Source organism: Aspergillus flavus, chromosome 6, assembly GCF_009017415.1.
Source record: "Aspergillus flavus chromosome 6, complete sequence".
Lineage (NCBI taxonomy): Eukaryota > Fungi > Ascomycota > Eurotiomycetes > Eurotiales > Aspergillaceae > Aspergillus > Aspergillus flavus.
The window spans coordinates 2,445,935-2,461,550 of record NC_092410.1 but is presented as its reverse complement, the minus strand read 5'-3'; the positions used below and the strand labels follow the sequence as shown (position 1 = coordinate 2,461,550).

The window sequence follows — 15,616 nt, the reverse complement described above, 5'->3', positions numbered from 1 at the left end:
AAAAAAAGGATCAATGTGAAAAAATTAAAAACATACAACAGGAGGGATTCGCTGGTGGTCACCCACCCAACTACTAACCTCCCGGCGTGTGGCTTAAGTACGGCTGAGCGGACGGGAAGCCCTGTTCTCCACACCCTATGGTCGTATGTACTGGTAAGAGCGACTAATACCAAATGAGTACCAAAAAGTTACTATCAAAAAAGCTATCATGCTCCCCACGTTTTGCTCCTTTGCCGTTGCTCATACCGCGTAGCCTGCACAGCGTGCGATTTGGGACAAACGATTCGGTGGGGTTGCTGGATTTAGTTGTCACGAACCAGAAATCCCATTTTACTAAGGCTGTCCGAAGTGTTTGTTGTCTTGACGCGTCGCAGTGACAATATCAGCCACCAGGACAAGGAATGGACCATTCACAAGCACAATGAGTCGCTTTCTTACGCCATCCAAGGTTGCCTTGCTATGTCTGATCTCTATCTACACGGAGGGGGTCATCCCAAATTCCTCTGCTGTCCATGTTCTGTCATTCTTGGTCGCGTCTTTAAGTCCACTGGACGCTGACCCAAGCTCCTCTAAAAACTGGAAGGCACAATACTCAGCATCCATAACTGACCTCGAAGGAGCTTTGTCTACGCACTCATCTTCAATCCCTGGACGCACAATCTGGGATTTGTTCCTCAAAAAAGTCTGGTCTATTGACTCATGCGATGCACTGGAGGTATTCTTCTCCAATGTGTTAGATCTGTTGGTCAAATCTCGGGAGGAGCAGATTCGCGATAGGGATAACGGCTTGGCCACGGAGCTGGGATGTATGCGCCTCTCCCGGTGCTCCCCGCTGGGTGCATTTGTGAGGCGAGCACAGCTTGAGTTTACAAGACTACAGTTCCATGACTCGGTTAAGCTCTGGAAGGGCTTTGTCAAGTATCGCCTCCCCACATACCACGCTTGGGCCAGGCGGAATCCGTTTGGTGAACAGGCCATGGTTGATATGAATTTGCTTGAGCTTGGCTTGGACACCGGTAGTCAACTTGCTCAGGTGGCGTATGGTAATATTGAGGATGACTTGGAGGAAGATAACTATGTCAGTACCAAAGACGTAGAACGCTTGCTGGAATTTCAAATAGGCGAGTTGCAAAGTATGCGAGCCCTCCCTGTCAATGATAGCCGGTTCTAATGATCCCAGGAATGGGAGGAAGGGTTCCAGATGGCATGAAGGCATGCCTGGAACGCATCATTACATCTGGTGCGACACTGCCCAATTTGATACACTACTTAAGGTGAGAACTACATCATGCTTAACAGTCATGAATACTGATTTCCTAGATTCTTGGACGCTTGGAGGGCTGGAGATTACCCATCATCCTTTGACAACCTCCACCGTTACTTCGATTATACGATGCACAGTAGGGACCGGAGCTCGTATCAGTACGCGTTGCTAAATCTTGCTATCCTCCAAGCAGACTTTGGTTGTTATGGGGAAGCTATATCCGCGATGCAAGAGGCAGTCTCGATTGCTCGAGAATCTCACGATATGAATTGCCTGAACTTCTGCATGAGCTGGCTATACCACTTTGGCAAAGCTTTCCCAGAGCAGATGAAGGATGTTCAAAACACTGGCATGCTTGGAAATGAGAAAGAAGGACTAGCGTTCCTCAAGGCGAAAGCAAAGGAGACAGAAATGTGGAGTCTCTTGAGTACAACGCTACTGAGTGAAGCTAAATTCGAACTACAAAATGTATGTCCTTCGATTTCCCATCTCTGTTAACACCCCTGACAAGTCTTAGGGCGAGAGTCTTGCCTCTTCCATCGAGAACATAATCCGAGCATCGCACCTTAATGTAGCAAAGAACCTCATAAATTCGACCGGGCCGCAGTTACTATTACAGACTGCGCTTTATGCTAGGATCGGTACTACTGCTTCTGAAACGAATGTGTACATCTTGCTAAGGGTCTACAGGTATCACGCACTTGGCATGGTTGAGCAGTGAAACTTTCCAGGAGTGTTACGCAAGTAAAGCGCCATTTGAAGACTATCTGAAGAACAACTTCCGTAGCTCACAGTTGGTAGGTTAGATTTTACCTGCATTCGTCACTGTCGCTGACCCCCCAAAGCTCGCACAACAAGGTCGTTTCAAAGAAGCCTCAGTTCGTATGAATCACATAGGGCCGGACAAACTACGCTCCCTGAAAGCAAATCAATACTGGACATTCTTCTCTGGAGTGTTGCAGCTTAGACGACAAATATATCGGTATGTTGCTCGACTTGAAGATTGTACTTCGCATCCCTAACATGCCTCAGCAATGATAAAACGGCAACAGAATATCTCCTCTCGCAGCTTCAAGCAATACAACTCCCAGATAATGACATCACAGCTCTGTTGGGTTTTCTTCACGTTGAGCACTTAATCCGACAGGGCAACTGCATTCGCGCATTGGAGATTGTTGAACGCATAGCCCAAACCATCCACCGAGACAACTTCGACATCCACTGTCAGGTTAAGCTCTTATGTCTTAAGGCGTATATACTCGAGAAGACCTCCCAGCCCCAGCGTGGGTTCTCTTTGGCAATGAGAGCTGCCAACATTGCCTATCGATCGAGACTTCTCCCTGGCCTTTGGGAAGCTATTTGCGCTCTGTCAGGAGTCCTTCTCAGCCTGAGGGAATTTGAAGCGGTCGTGGCAATGGTGGAGAGTATAATACCTCAAATACTTGAATCCAGCGACTGTGCCCTGGCAGCTCGTGCATACTCTCTTTTAGTGGATGCAAACATGGGCATTGCGGGGAAGGCCCGAAGCCAGGGATCGGGACAAAATGTGGAGTACATGAACCGGGCATTGGAATACCTAGATTGCGCCTACGATCAATATGAAAAGGTTGGGGATATAAAAGGGCAGTGCGAAATGGTGGCAAAAAAAGCTACAGTTATGCACTTGACTGGTGATCTGGTCCTTGCGAATGATTATGCAGCGAAGTACCTGGATTTGCAGCGGCTCGGTAGTACCGAGAGGTGATGAAGTACTAGCTTGGGCGGCTCAAGTTTACTCTCCAGGCGACCTGAAATGCCAAATGATACATGTCTTCATTTCTGACAAGAACGACTAAGTCAACACCTGCACTTTGGTAAAACTCTTCATTTATCAACAGATCCCAACGCTCCCCGTTCAATCTTCTGCTCACTGCAGTAAATATACACTTCTTTCTTCGCCGCAAGTTCCGAGCACCGCCGGTTGAAGGCTGTAACATCGTCCGTGGAAAGGTTTAGGTAGCCTTATCCTTGTTGTGGTAGTTGACGCTGTCGTTCCAGCTATTTACTTGTTAGCACATGTTCATAGGAGGCATACTTTTACCTGCGACGACAAAGTTTCATCAAGAATTTGAGACTCGAAGTAGTTCGCCACGGTAAAAAGTGCATGAGAGGCATTGGAAACTTACAAGATGGTCTATATGGGGCAATTGAGTTAGAAAACTGTTCTATATAGAACGGAAGGGAGCATACCTTGTCACCATCTCCCCAGGGGAAGTTCTTCACCCGGATGTTTTGGTATGGGTATTCCACACGCTCCTCAAGAGGAGGCATGTGCTCCCAGTGCTCCCAGTGCTCTTCCCAGAGGTTGTAAGCATTGAGGGAGCCAAGGATAAGGCAAGGAATAACGGCGCTAGTATGGTAAGTATACGTTGATCTGCAACCCGATAGGGACTCAAATGATCAGGCAATACGCACTAGATAGAGAGCTTGCGCCAGAGATCTAAAGAGGCATTGTGTCAGTATCATGCAAATTCTCCAAATAAGCGTTCAGTCAAGCTCGAGAGCGAGTCAATTGAGTGTACGCACCACTGGTGGAGGCAGCGTGGTGCTTGACAGCCGCTCTCTCACGGTTGAATTCGTTGTCGACCATCCAGGGAAGCTTGGAGTCGGTGCTGTTGAACCGGCGCTGAATGGCAGAGCGAACCGGAGCAGAACGCTGCTGCTGCGCAGAGCGCTGAGCCAGACGAAGAAGGTTGCGTTGAGGGAACATGGTGGTTGCGGCCTGACAGGTCGAAGGTGGACGTCTTCTGCGTTTGAACAGACGGTGGGATTATACGGACGTCGGGCCTTCCGGTTGACGAGGTTTAGCGGCCCCGTGATTCGCTGTCGTTGTTAGTCAGCACCGCGTGATGTCACTCCAGGATTGGTCACGTGCCGTTCGGGTATAATGCCGAATATGTCCCATACTACTAGACGTCGTACATTGGCGTTGGTACGACACAGTACTTGCCTTCTCTCCGTGCTTTAATTGGACTCCTATTGATGGTGTTTATACCTCTAACTTCTTCCTGGAGTATACGCTGATTCTGTTGTGGACATGTTGCATCTAGACGACAACGGTCAGAATGGGGTTTCGCATTACGACGTGGAACGGTAAGCTTAGACTAAATATGGAAGAACGCGATGTTTCAAGAGACTGATTATCATGAACAGTCAATGGAATCCGGTATCATTCAGTCTTTCCTGGATATTTACTACCTGCTCCCGTACTGAGTCTTCTGTAGAAACCCGTTTGCCTATGAGCCATGGAGAGGCAAGCGGACTTTCGAGGTATACATACCCAGCATGCAACGGTTTAGATGCGTAGGCTGAGATGCAAAAGGCCATGTTTGAGATCTTAGAGGCCGATATTGTTGTCCTTCAGGAAACGAAAATCCAGCGAAAAGATCTTCGAGATGACATGGTCCTGGTGCCTGGATGGGACTGCCACTTCAGTCTACCTAGATCCAAAAAGGGTTCGTCCCTCCCACGTCACAGCCACTTCCTGAATTCTTACACCCTGCAGGTTATTCTGGCGTAGTTATATACACCCGGAATGCGACATGTGCCCCACTCCGCGCGGAAGAAGGCCTTACTGGTGTGCTTTGCCCGCCAAATTCGTCGGTCCCATTCCGGGATCTTCCTCTTGACCGGCAGATTGGTGGCTACCCAACCACAGAGCAATTATCCACGCTTGAGTTGGATGCAGCTACACTCGACTCAGAGGGCCGTTGTGTCATCCTCGAATTCCCAGCATTTGTTCTGCTTGGGTTATATTGCCCTGCTAATCGAGATGAAAGCCGTGACAGTTTTCGCCAAGGCTTTCTTGACCTAATGGATGCCCGAATCCGGAATCTCGTCGCCATGGGAAAACGAGTTTTCGTTACTGGCGACCTCAATATCTCAAGAGGTGAAATCGATGCAGCACACGCGTCCGAGGCCATTCGTAAAGGCACCACAACAGAAGATGAGTTTATATCCGCACCAGCCCGGCGCTTATTCAATCAACTGGTGTACAGTGGAAAGGTCATCGGGGAGCGAGATGAAGGGAGGGAGCAACCTGCTCTCTTTGATATTTGCAGGTCCTTCCACCCCAATCGCAGGGGCATGTATACTTGTTGGGAGCAGAAAATCAATGCTCGGCCTGGTAACTATGGCTCAAGAATAGACTATGTCCTGTGCAGCTTGAATATGCAAGATTGGTTCTGTGAATCAGATATACAAGAGGGGCTCATGGTAAGTTGTCGTTATACAATGGTGGAAAATATCGGGACTAACCAAGATATAGGGATCGGATCACTGTCCGGTATATGCCATCTTCAAAGATTCTGTGTGTCTAAACGGGCAACAGGTTAACATGCTTGACATCATGAACCCACCCGGGATATTCGACAATGGTGAACGGCGACAGGAGTACACGACAAAACTTCTCTTGCCTACATCAGGACGCTTAATACCAGAGTTTGACAAGCGAAGAAGTATCAAGGATATGTTTTCGCGAAAACCAGATATGTCCTCGCAGAAATTACCCACCACTTCAGCATTGACCGCATGCGCATCAATTCGGGAGCAAGTGTATAAAATTGATGCGGAAGAGAACTCTCTTGGAGCAAGCAAACCATCGCTCCCTATCGCTGACAGCAGTCCAACACCTAAAGGTACCGTTCGTAAACGGTCCGAGAAAAGCGACCCGCCACCCTCAGTCAAGCGTTCGAAATCTTTTCCTTCTCAGACCAGAACAACCTCTGTTTCAGCACAGAGAACACTGAAAGGGTTCTTTAAGCCTAAAGGTGTTGTTAGTAGTCAAATTAGTGAAACAAAAACTCCGGATACGCCTGTGCAGGCTATGGAGCGTTCGTCCGGCCCCCTTCCCGCATCTTCGACTATATCGCAGCCTGAGGAACAGGAGGATCTACAAGGCATACACAGCGTTCCAGCCGCTCCAACGAGCTATATGGACTCATCCGGACCAGCAGCACCATTTGTGGGCCAGAATAGCGAAACAGTCATTGACCCGATTGTCAGCAAGGAAGATTGGTCGAAACTCTTTGCAAAGAAACCAGTGCCAATGTGTGAAGGGCACCGAGAACCATGTATTAGTTTATCAACAAAAAAGCCCGGCATTAACTGTGGTCGGTCCTTTTGGATCTGCCCACGACCCTTGGGGCCCAGTGGGAATAAAGAAAAGGGAACGCAGTGGCGATGTGCAACTTTTATCTGGGCTAGTGACTGGAATCCCTAACATGGAGCCCGTTGACTTTACATGGAGTATAATCATTCCCGGGATTTGGATGATACCCCTTTGTACCCATTGCTGATACAACTCCAACCGTCATGGTTTCAGTATAAGAGAGACTTGACTGCTTCCAAAAATTGTAGAGTCAACTATAATGCTACCTGGTCACATTCCTGTTAATAGCTAACAAGAACAGTTTCGTAATATGCACAAAGGAAAATACACCACTCTGACTCCGGACGCAGGAGACCTAAGTGGCTCAGGCTTCTGGATTGGAGAGGAGCAGTGTAGCTTGGCGTATGGTGCAGGGCTGAGTAGCTCAGTGTTTCTTCATAATCTGGTATATCTTTATTCCCGGCTCGAGGGACCTAAATCCAGTTCGATCGAGTTTTATCTTCACCATTTCACCACAAAGTCAGCTTATCAACAGCTGGCCACTCGCATAAATAGCATAAGCAATTAGTGTCAAGTAAAGTTAGGGAACAAAAGATGTTTTTGGAATACACCAGCTCAATGGGAAGTAGGATTTGAATATAGTACGTTGCAATAGGTAATGAAAAATACGTAAGTATATTGTTAAATGAACTGAACGTGCATAAGAAAAGCAAAGAACGAGGTAATCAACGATTAAGGGTATTGAATAGAAAGAATAAGCAAAAGGAAACACCCATAGCCTGAGCAAATAAAGATTGTTTTTTGCGGCGATAGCTAGAAATGCAATTAAAGAAACCGAGTTTCCCTACCTTAGGTTGCTGGTAGAATTAGTTCCCTGAAAATGGAGCTACACCAGTCTTCCAACGTCGTGGAGGCATTCACGAGACCATAAATCTCAAGATGCTTTAGTCAATCTTGAGATCTAAACTGCCAAAGAAGTGATTGAAGAATAGCAACGTAACGAAGCCAAGTAATCTGATTATGCGCCCATCAACCCAAACGTCCACCATCCCTATTCTAAGGTACACCAGTAGAATGATAGCGTTTGACGCACTTTTCTGCGGCCATAAGAATCTCAGTCGCTCGCTCGGATTAGAGCACTGGCTTTGTGAATATTGAAGCTTATTTATGGATAACTTGTGGGTTTTCAGTTGGGTGGTCAATTGATTACCTGCATACCTTTTTCTAAATCCTAAAACCAGCCAGCAGAACTACATTTTGACCTCGTCAAACTGGGTCTTTCGATATTTCTTCAAAATATTTGCTGATGTCATTGTTGTGTTAACATAGGAGAACACAGGCGAAAACTTCCAGTGAATTATTGTAGAGCATTAGAAAATGTACTATGTGTTATATTCTGCTTGCACTGCATGTAAGATAGCATTTATAAAATAAGCTAAGATTATTTAGGTTTGAGTTATATATCTTCTGCCTGCTTGTATATAGTATTTTGGCATCAAATTGTCTGATTTGGAGAATCAATCTCAAGTAGTAGCGCTTCCAAAGTACTAGATAATTATTGGTTATGTCTAAGGCGCTTGGGAAGGCTTCGCAAAGTGGCAAAAGTCAACACAAGCCCATTAGTGAGTGAATGTACCATCGGAGGTCTCAGTTAACGAGCCGTAAGGCATTTCTTTGTTTACCCAGCCCCCCAAACTCACTAAGCCTGCCTTTGTCGAAGACTAACACAGAGTATTTCTTGTCTTCTGCACTATTCCTCTTCTCCTCTTTCTATTCTTCAGTTTTGTACCATCAAAATTTCGAAAGCCCAAGCCACTTTTTCTACGTCCAGACTTTCCTCCATTATTTTGCATCGTTCCCAGTTGACAAGGTACAACTTCATAGTCTGACTTCTATTTCAACCTTTCAGGGTTTCCGCCAGGATGGAAACCACAGTGTCTCCCCTCCAGCGTGCGTTTAACGCATTCTTGATGACCATGCCACCCGAGCAGTTGGAGGAGCTGCTCAAGTACCTCCAGGACGCAAAATCTCAGGAAAATACTCAATCTTCATATCCGAAAGAAAATTTTCAATCTTGCTTGGAGTTCAAGGCAGACAAAAATAATGGATCTACCAACCCTGCGAGTGCTAACCCACGGTCCTCAGTTTCGCGGGGGAAGCGTGCCTCAGATGCAAAACGAAGGCCGCTCAATAGTTTCATTGCCTTTAGGAGTGAGTGTCCTTGTACCATGATCGAGCGAATTCCACATTCTAACAATACTAGGCTATTACTCCGTCATGTTCCCTGACCTCACTCAGAAGGCAAAGTCGGGCATTCTTCGCTTCCTGTGGCAGAACGATCCATTCAAAGCCAAATGGGCAATACTTGCCAAAGCCTACTCCATCATTCGCGATGACCACGATAGTGATGTTTCTCTGGAACCTTTTCTGGGTTTGAGTGCACAGTTCATTGGTATAATTGGACCAAGTCGTTATCTTGAAGTTATGGGCTGGCAACTGGATGTCGACGATCAGCAACAATATACTATAGCTAGGGTTAAGGCGACGACTGCGAATGAAGCCGATATTTCGACCAACTATTCTGTCAATGATATAGTTAAACATTGCTACACCAGTGGCTATGTTTCCGAGAAAAATCGGAAGAGCAAGGCAAGCAATAACAACAGTGCCCCGGTTATGGCTTTTGCTGCTCAGCCGACCTTGGTTGTCCACAAGAACAACAGTATTCGGGTATCTGGCAACCATACTATTGTAACCGATGTTTACAAAACGAATCCAGCTATGGAAATATCTTCACCGGAGCAAACTGAAGATACGTTTTCGCCAAACACTAGTGACTTGAGCACAATTGCTGATGAACCCCCGCTCGATGCAATGGAAGTAGTGGGTATCTGCAACCGCCCTCAGCTTTACTCGGATTCAAGCACGTCAAATCGTTTTGATTTCGATAACATCCAATTCCCAGGCTTGGATGAGGAGAACGCAATGTTCACTTACGATGCCGCACTACAAACACCACTGATGCCCTATGATCCGCTGCACTACGATCCACTGGAAGCCTATGACTTCTCTAGATTCGTTGATATTTGAGTCACGAATAGTTCGGGCCAACTGCTCTTGCCTCCTTTCCTCACATTTCCTGCATCGAAGCTAGATATCCACCAACGCAACCTGAACCCGACAAAGCCATCTAAACCCCGAGCCGTAAATATTCAGCATCTACTTTTAGCCTCCACATCGATGGCGCTTACAATCAGCCAAAGCTGTTCAAGGAACCAATGCCCGAAGGTGGATGCGGTCTTTGTTGCAGCGGCGAAGAAAGCCGCAATGCGATGAGCATTCGACGCATCCCCCGGTTCCTTCATTCATGGGCGACGCTTTCTCCTGCTCCCCCATAGATCTTTGTTCATTTCCTTTCTCTTTCCCGGTTCGTACATATCCAGTCCACGTATGACATGATTAATATCCTCGCATGACCTTGATTTGATACCAGACACGACTTTCCTTGACTGCTTCGTCTTTTTCTGCATTGAACGCATTTCTTGTATTTTACTCCTTCATAAGTTGTATTTCACCACTGATTTTGTAAATTTTTCTTTTCTTTTCTTCTTTTCTTTTTTTTTTTTTTTTTTTTTTTTTTTGTTTCTGTTTCTTCCCAGTGAACGTCCGGGGAAACGAATACGGGAATTGTTCATTCGGGGGTTGATTAGGGTTTCAACCAACAAACGCCGTTGACCGGCTGACTTTGAAGCTCGCTTCGGATCGGGCCAATTGCATGTATTAGATCACTAGATCACTCAACCACATATATGTACACTCCATAAACAGAAAATAGCATACAATGAAGAAAAGTCCCCATTGCAGTCTAGACCGAAGTAGACGCCAAGATCCGGTCTGTCAGGGATCGAATCGGAAGGGACGGACAGATTGAAATGGTGCAACACAAAGAAGTAAAAATAAAAATAAAAATAAAAAAAGAACCAACTTTTAAGGTTTTCCACTAGGCCATGGGCGGAACCCGCAGCTGAAGCGTCGGGTGCACCTCATTCGTCGTTTACTTGGATTTTGTTCCATGGAGGAGACAACTGAAACAAAGAATTCCAGTCGGTTGTTTTGAACCCGGCTCCATTTGCCAAAAGGATGGTCTGCTGAACGTCGTGTGGTCCTCGAATGAAACTATATCGGTCAGCCATGAACTGGTGTTCCTTGGGTGTCATCCCGTGGCGGCGTTTTCATTCTTTCTTGTCGGGGTCCATGGGGAAGAAGGAGAAGCGTCTGTGCGGATCGTGTGCTCGAAACCATTGGAGCCTTTTCGGTTGATGAATGAATTTTAGTCTGGTACGCTTTAACTCACTAGGGAAGGCGTCTGACGGGGAAAGGAAATTCAAGTGGATTGCTTCTACTGGTATATATCCAAACAGACACAAGAAAAATGCCTACAACGAAGGAGATTGGTAAAAATAATAAAAAAGATTAAGACAAAGCGGGACAAGGGAGTACGGAATAGTGCAACCCTGTGCCTCCCAACCAAGGTTAAGCTTCGTCTGCGACACCCACGCACAACATACACACCATCCTTGAATCTGTGTAGCCTCCGCTCGACATCTTTGTCCAACGCGGGGCAACCCTCTCGGATCCCCTGTAATTCAGTCCTCCTGGTACGAGATCTTGCGCATCTCTCCCAAACGCTGCCGCGCCTGAGCAAGGCTATTCTCCAGTTGAAGAATCTCAACCTGTAATCAACCCCTGTCAGCATCCACACCGATCCGTAGATGGTAGAGAGGGAGGGGGGGAAAGCGAGACGTACCTGTTGCTCCATTTCGCGCACTTTGAACTCGTGCGAGCTAAGCTTGGCGTAGTCAACCTTCTCCGAGCCATCCTGGTTCCGCTCGGCAATGATTTCCTGTACCTGACGGACCAGAGCCCGACATGCCGCACCGACTGCTTTACTAGCTGCCTCTAAGCGATCTTGGGTCTTGCTCATGAACGATGCTTTGACGCGACTGGCCGCCACCAACTGTGCCGTACTAGCGGCCACGTCGTTACTGGCCACGATCAGTTGTTCCGGAGAGTTACGACCAGAAATGACCCCGTCGGCCGTCTCGATAAGAGTGTTGGTGGAAGTAGCAACAGCCTTGGCGGCCGAGATTAGTCCCTCTGTCCAACGATTATTCTTCTTGTAGAACGCCGTTCTCGATGAGCTACCCCGGCCTTCGCGAACAATCTCCTGCTGGGACTCAGTGGCGGCCTTAATCAGTTCCGCAATTGCATTAGTAACTGCAATGGCCGCCTCCACAATCACATCGTTGATACGTAACTCGTATGTCGAGAAGCCATCACGAGGCTTTTTCTTGAGCTTGGCCAATCGCGCGGCCGCGGCGTCGATAGCGTCAGCCGCCTTGGTCAGTTCCTGATCCACAAGGTCGCCCAGATCGCCATTAGTACTGATCTTGGTACTCTTGGGCGCAAAGGTCTCGACAAGTTTCGATAGTGACTGCAGGTCCCTCTGTACCTCTAGGTTGTTGTTAATAACCACATCGGTCTTGTGATCAGCCTCCAAACCCTCCAGCCGGAAAGACTGGAGTCCACGGAAGAACCGCACCGTGGCCTGTGCGGACTTGCGGGCAGCATTGATCAATTGGTCTGCGCTCTTGTCGTCGTTAGCGAACCGTGTCAATCCCTTTGTGTTACTGAGGACATCGGCAACCGAGCCGGAGAAGATAGAAACCGTCCGAATAATCTCAGCATGGGTACTATTCGGGCCGTCGGCGATGAAGTTGTTGAACGCTGTAGAGAACTCAGTGGCGGATGCAGAGGCCTTCTCTATTTGAGACAGCACGTATGGTGGGGACGCATTCTGGTTACCAGCCTGCATACTGGAGTCGAGCTCATACAGGGCGTCATCGACTCGTTGCACACCTGTTTGGAGCACAGAGTCGATGATATCGTTGATCTTGGCAACGGTGCTATGCAAAACGGTGTCAATCTGCGAATCCAGCGCATTGTCGACATCGCCTTGGTTCTGGTAGCAGTTAGCTCGCATCCTCCCCGTCATTTACCGACTCAAGTGCATACCATTTTGAGTTCCTCCAGTTCCATAAGAGCCTGTTCCATTCCGGACTTGTAGACCTCGATCTCTTCATCCTTCTCGCGGAGCACGGCATCATGGTCACCTTGGCGGTCTGCATTTCGAGAAGAAATATCTTCGAGAGCACGGTTTTTGTTCTGTCCCTGGTCAATGCCTGGCATTCCTATTTCTTTCCTGCGAGAAGACTTACTCTGAGAGCTTCTTCCAAATCGGCCATCTCCCGGTTGTATTTGGACAACAGGGTAGAGATCTCGGTACCTTTCTGACGCTCGGCATTCTCGGCCCGCTCGATTGCAAGGCGCAGCTCTCTCTTGACCTTCTCCAGCTCTTCCTTGTTATTTCCAGTCAAACGATCCCGGTCGTGTAGGGCACGGTCCCTTTCCCGGATCATATCGGCTAGCTCTAGGTTCTTCGTTTTGAGCTCTCTTTCAAGCTTCTCGCGCCGTTCGATCGCCTCCTGTGCCGACGCCGCCTTTAACTTGAGGCTCTTGGTTGTCTGCAAGAGGTCTAGGTGCTCCTGTCGGAGCTGGGAGTAGAGCTTCGCCAGCGCCTCATACTTGGACCGCCATGTGTTGACTTGCTCCTGGAGAGATCGGATCTGCTCATCTTTTGAGGCACTTTGCATATTCAAGTTCGAGGTCAGTTGGTTCATCTGCTCTTCCAGGTCTTTCACACGACGATCGTATTGCTGCAGCATAAGCTGGTCCCGCTCATACTGGGCTCGCGCGTTCAAGTTCTCTTGTTCGAGCTCGGCCAGCCGACCCTGAGTCTGTGTCTGGTACTGGTCGCGCAGAAGTTGCTCCTGTGCAAGCCGCTGTTGCTCCGCCTGAAGACGTTGCTGTTCCTCAAAATCGTGTTGGGCTTGCTGTTGCGCGAGGATCTGTTGCCGCTGCTGCTCCTCCCATTGCTGCTGCAGGCGGCGCTGTTCCGCTTCAAATTCCTCTTGCTGGCGCTTGGCTTCTGTGGTCCAAAAGTCGTTAATGGGTTCGGGATCAGCGGGTGGGGCCTTTGGCGGCGGAGTGGGCTCCTGCTCGATTTCTTTCGTCGGTCGTCTGGGTAAAGCGGGACGTTCATCATCGTCGGAAAGCAGGTTGGGTGGGTTTTGAGGAAGCTTAGGAATAGTGATAAGGCTGGTCAGATAGCGCAAGTTCGAGCACTCGTAGTAGAACCGAACAAGTCGATAGTGTTGAGCATCATAACGACCACGGAGTGGTTCCAGGGCCTCGGCGTCACCCGTGGCTATGACAAGGTCAGCTTACCTAAACAGCAAGATGGAAGGTAAGACCTACTCGTATGCATGGCTCTCAGCATGCTAGTGATAAATTTATAAATGCCGTAGCTCTCCTGCACCAACGGTACTAGTGCAGAAATCCGACACTCGTTATTTGTCCCTGATTGGAAATGCGAAAAGATCAATTTCTGGAACGCATCTATCTGGTCTTGCAAAGTCATGAGGTCCGAGATAGTCTCGTAACTAGATTCCTGTAAGCAAGCATATGATTAAGAGACACTGGGCGTGCTTACCCTTCATTCGGATCATTGATCGTCTTCAGACTGATGTACTCCTCATATTCAAACAGACCTGCCAAACACTTAGTCCTGGATCGGGTAATTCAAACTTCGTTCCGCCAAATACCGTTAAATTCGGGATGATTCCGGTGAAACGCCAACTTGGACTCCAGGAAGAAAACATATTCTCGGATAAGAGGACCATAGCCTATGCCGCCTGTCAGCATAAACCGATTCGAGTGCGTCGTTCAGCCTGTAAGCTTTGCGTACCGCGGATGCCATCGCCTCCTACACCGCGCATCAGACTGTCTATCCAATTGGCGTGCTGCTGCGCCTCCCGAACCACGATGGGATGTCCCTCTTGCAGAACCTTATGTATCGTTATCAGGGCTTTGAACGTCTGTACCTCGTCGGCAAGGACCGGTTGACTGCATCGAAGGCGGTCAGTTGCAATATAAAGGACCAGGTAGTATCTGAGCAACATACACTTTCATGCCAGCCCAGAAAGCGGCAGATGATTTGTGGTCCCATGTATACACAATGCAGCTCCGAACATGTTTCCCTGGTGTAACGGATCAATGGAGGTACGATGACGGCATCAGGGTGCGAATAGAACTGGATAGAGATAGGACAATAGGGGAGGGAAATCCATACGTTTCGGAGCGCTTTCCTCTATTACAGTGCGTCAGCCACAAGAACCAGGTACCAGAGTGAGAGAGATACTTCGGGCATGAACTTACCGATGCTGGTAGCTTTGCGAATGTTAATCGCCAAATCTGCCTCCGTGCTAGTGGTTCAGATTGATTAGTTATCTTATAGCTGCAATCCCCGTTGCCAAACGTCCCAAAAACACTTACCGACTCATTGTGACGGGCTGCAGACCTGTAAATTGTCGGGGGGTGGGATCAGGGGAGCAGACAACTATGTGCGGCGGGAGCCGGTGGGCCCGAGTCCAAACAGCGCAATTCGATTGTGCTCTGACGGGCAAAACCTGCGCCGACCGACAATGAAGAGCGATTGAAAAGTCAATGGAATTACAAAAAAAGGGGTGGTGGATGATAAGAACACTGAGTGTAGAGAAGTTAAAAGCATCTGTCGAGGAGCATAAATGACGTTTGGCGGGAAAGCTGACGCCTGCAGTTCATCGCGTGTCTTGGCGCCGCTTCGTCACCTCCTGAGTTCCCCTCCCTCTGATTGGGCATATCTATATACTTGCAGTCTAGTACTACGTTTCTCACCCTTGGTCACTACAGGATTTTACTTGGATGCCTAACACGCTACTCCAGGCAGCCCCTTTTTCCAATAAGAAAGGAGAGAGAAACAAATTAAAGGTGTAAGACACAGTCATGTATTCACCCTTACGTCCATACCCGGGCCAACAGTCATAAGTTGACACCGGACTATGACGAATTGAAAGTTGAACATCGCTCCTTAAACACCATCTGATGATGCCGATCAGATCATATAACTGGCCAGAGGGTATACATAGGACAAGCGGCCATGCTGCAATGCAAACAAAAAGAGGAAGTGAAAGGGAAAAGAGCATAGGACCCACATTGGCAAGTTGGGCACGGAAATCGATCATTATAAGATGGACCCGTCCGCA

At 48.1% G+C, this 15,616-nt stretch overlaps 5 protein-coding genes across 5 annotated transcripts; 3 read left to right on the top strand and 2 right to left on the bottom strand.

The window, feature by feature from the left end:
- Positions 1-90: 90 nt before the first annotated feature.
- Positions 91-3,008, top strand: F9C07_2286361 (anaphase-promoting complex subunit Apc5; the record flags this gene model as incomplete). The annotated part of the gene is made up of 7 exons (XM_041293792.2): positions 91-1,133; positions 1,181-1,274; positions 1,321-1,732; positions 1,782-1,905; positions 1,955-2,061; positions 2,110-2,246; positions 2,297-3,008. The coding sequence occupies exons 1-7, from the start codon at positions 422-424 to the stop codon at positions 3,006-3,008; spliced, it is 2,298 nt and encodes a 765-aa protein (XP_041149030.1). The 5' UTR covers positions 91-421.
- A 247-nt stretch (positions 3,009-3,255) lies between these two features.
- On the bottom strand, positions 3,256-4,050 carry F9C07_12054 (putative cytochrome c oxidase subunit VIa; the record flags this gene model as incomplete). The annotated part of the gene is made up of 5 exons (XM_041293808.2): positions 3,830-4,050; positions 3,719-3,743; positions 3,494-3,653; positions 3,430-3,437; positions 3,256-3,301 (listed from the first exon to the last, which is right to left on the bottom strand). The coding sequence occupies exons 1-5, from the start codon at positions 4,011-4,013 to the stop codon at positions 3,256-3,258; spliced, it is 423 nt and encodes a 140-aa protein (XP_041149031.1). The 5' UTR covers positions 4,014-4,050.
- Positions 4,051-4,340: 290 nt separating this feature from the next.
- On the top strand, positions 4,341-6,524 carry F9C07_12055 (putative DNA lyase; the record flags this gene model as incomplete). Its single annotated transcript, XM_071507751.1, has 6 exons — positions 4,341-4,396; positions 4,528-4,573; positions 4,611-4,758; positions 4,809-5,518; positions 5,571-5,612; positions 5,634-6,524. 6 exons carry the CDS (start codon positions 4,341-4,343, stop codon positions 6,522-6,524), a joined length of 1,893 nt encoding a protein of 630 aa, XP_071367869.1.
- A 1,811-nt stretch (positions 6,525-8,335) lies between these two features.
- Positions 8,336-9,503, top strand: F9C07_12057 (mating-type protein MAT alpha 1-domain-containing protein; the record flags this gene model as incomplete). Its single annotated transcript, XM_041293794.1, has 2 exons — positions 8,336-8,624; positions 8,677-9,503. 2 exons carry the CDS (start codon positions 8,336-8,338, stop codon positions 9,501-9,503), a joined length of 1,116 nt encoding a protein of 371 aa, XP_041149033.1.
- Positions 9,504-10,052: 549 nt separating this feature from the next.
- F9C07_2286357 (ANTH domain-containing protein) lies at positions 10,053-15,155 on the bottom strand (the record flags this gene model as incomplete). The annotated part of the gene is made up of 13 exons (XM_071510822.1): positions 10,053-11,146; positions 11,221-12,435; positions 12,489-12,638; positions 12,692-13,740; positions 13,791-13,975; positions 14,026-14,083; positions 14,138-14,227; positions 14,281-14,438; positions 14,497-14,572; positions 14,665-14,682; positions 14,751-14,797; positions 14,868-15,102; positions 15,143-15,155. The coding sequence occupies 13 exons, from the start codon at positions 15,153-15,155 to the stop codon at positions 11,060-11,062; spliced, it is 3,381 nt and encodes a 1,126-aa protein (XP_071367868.1). The 3' UTR covers positions 10,053-11,059.
- Positions 15,156-15,616: the final 461 nt, after the last annotated feature.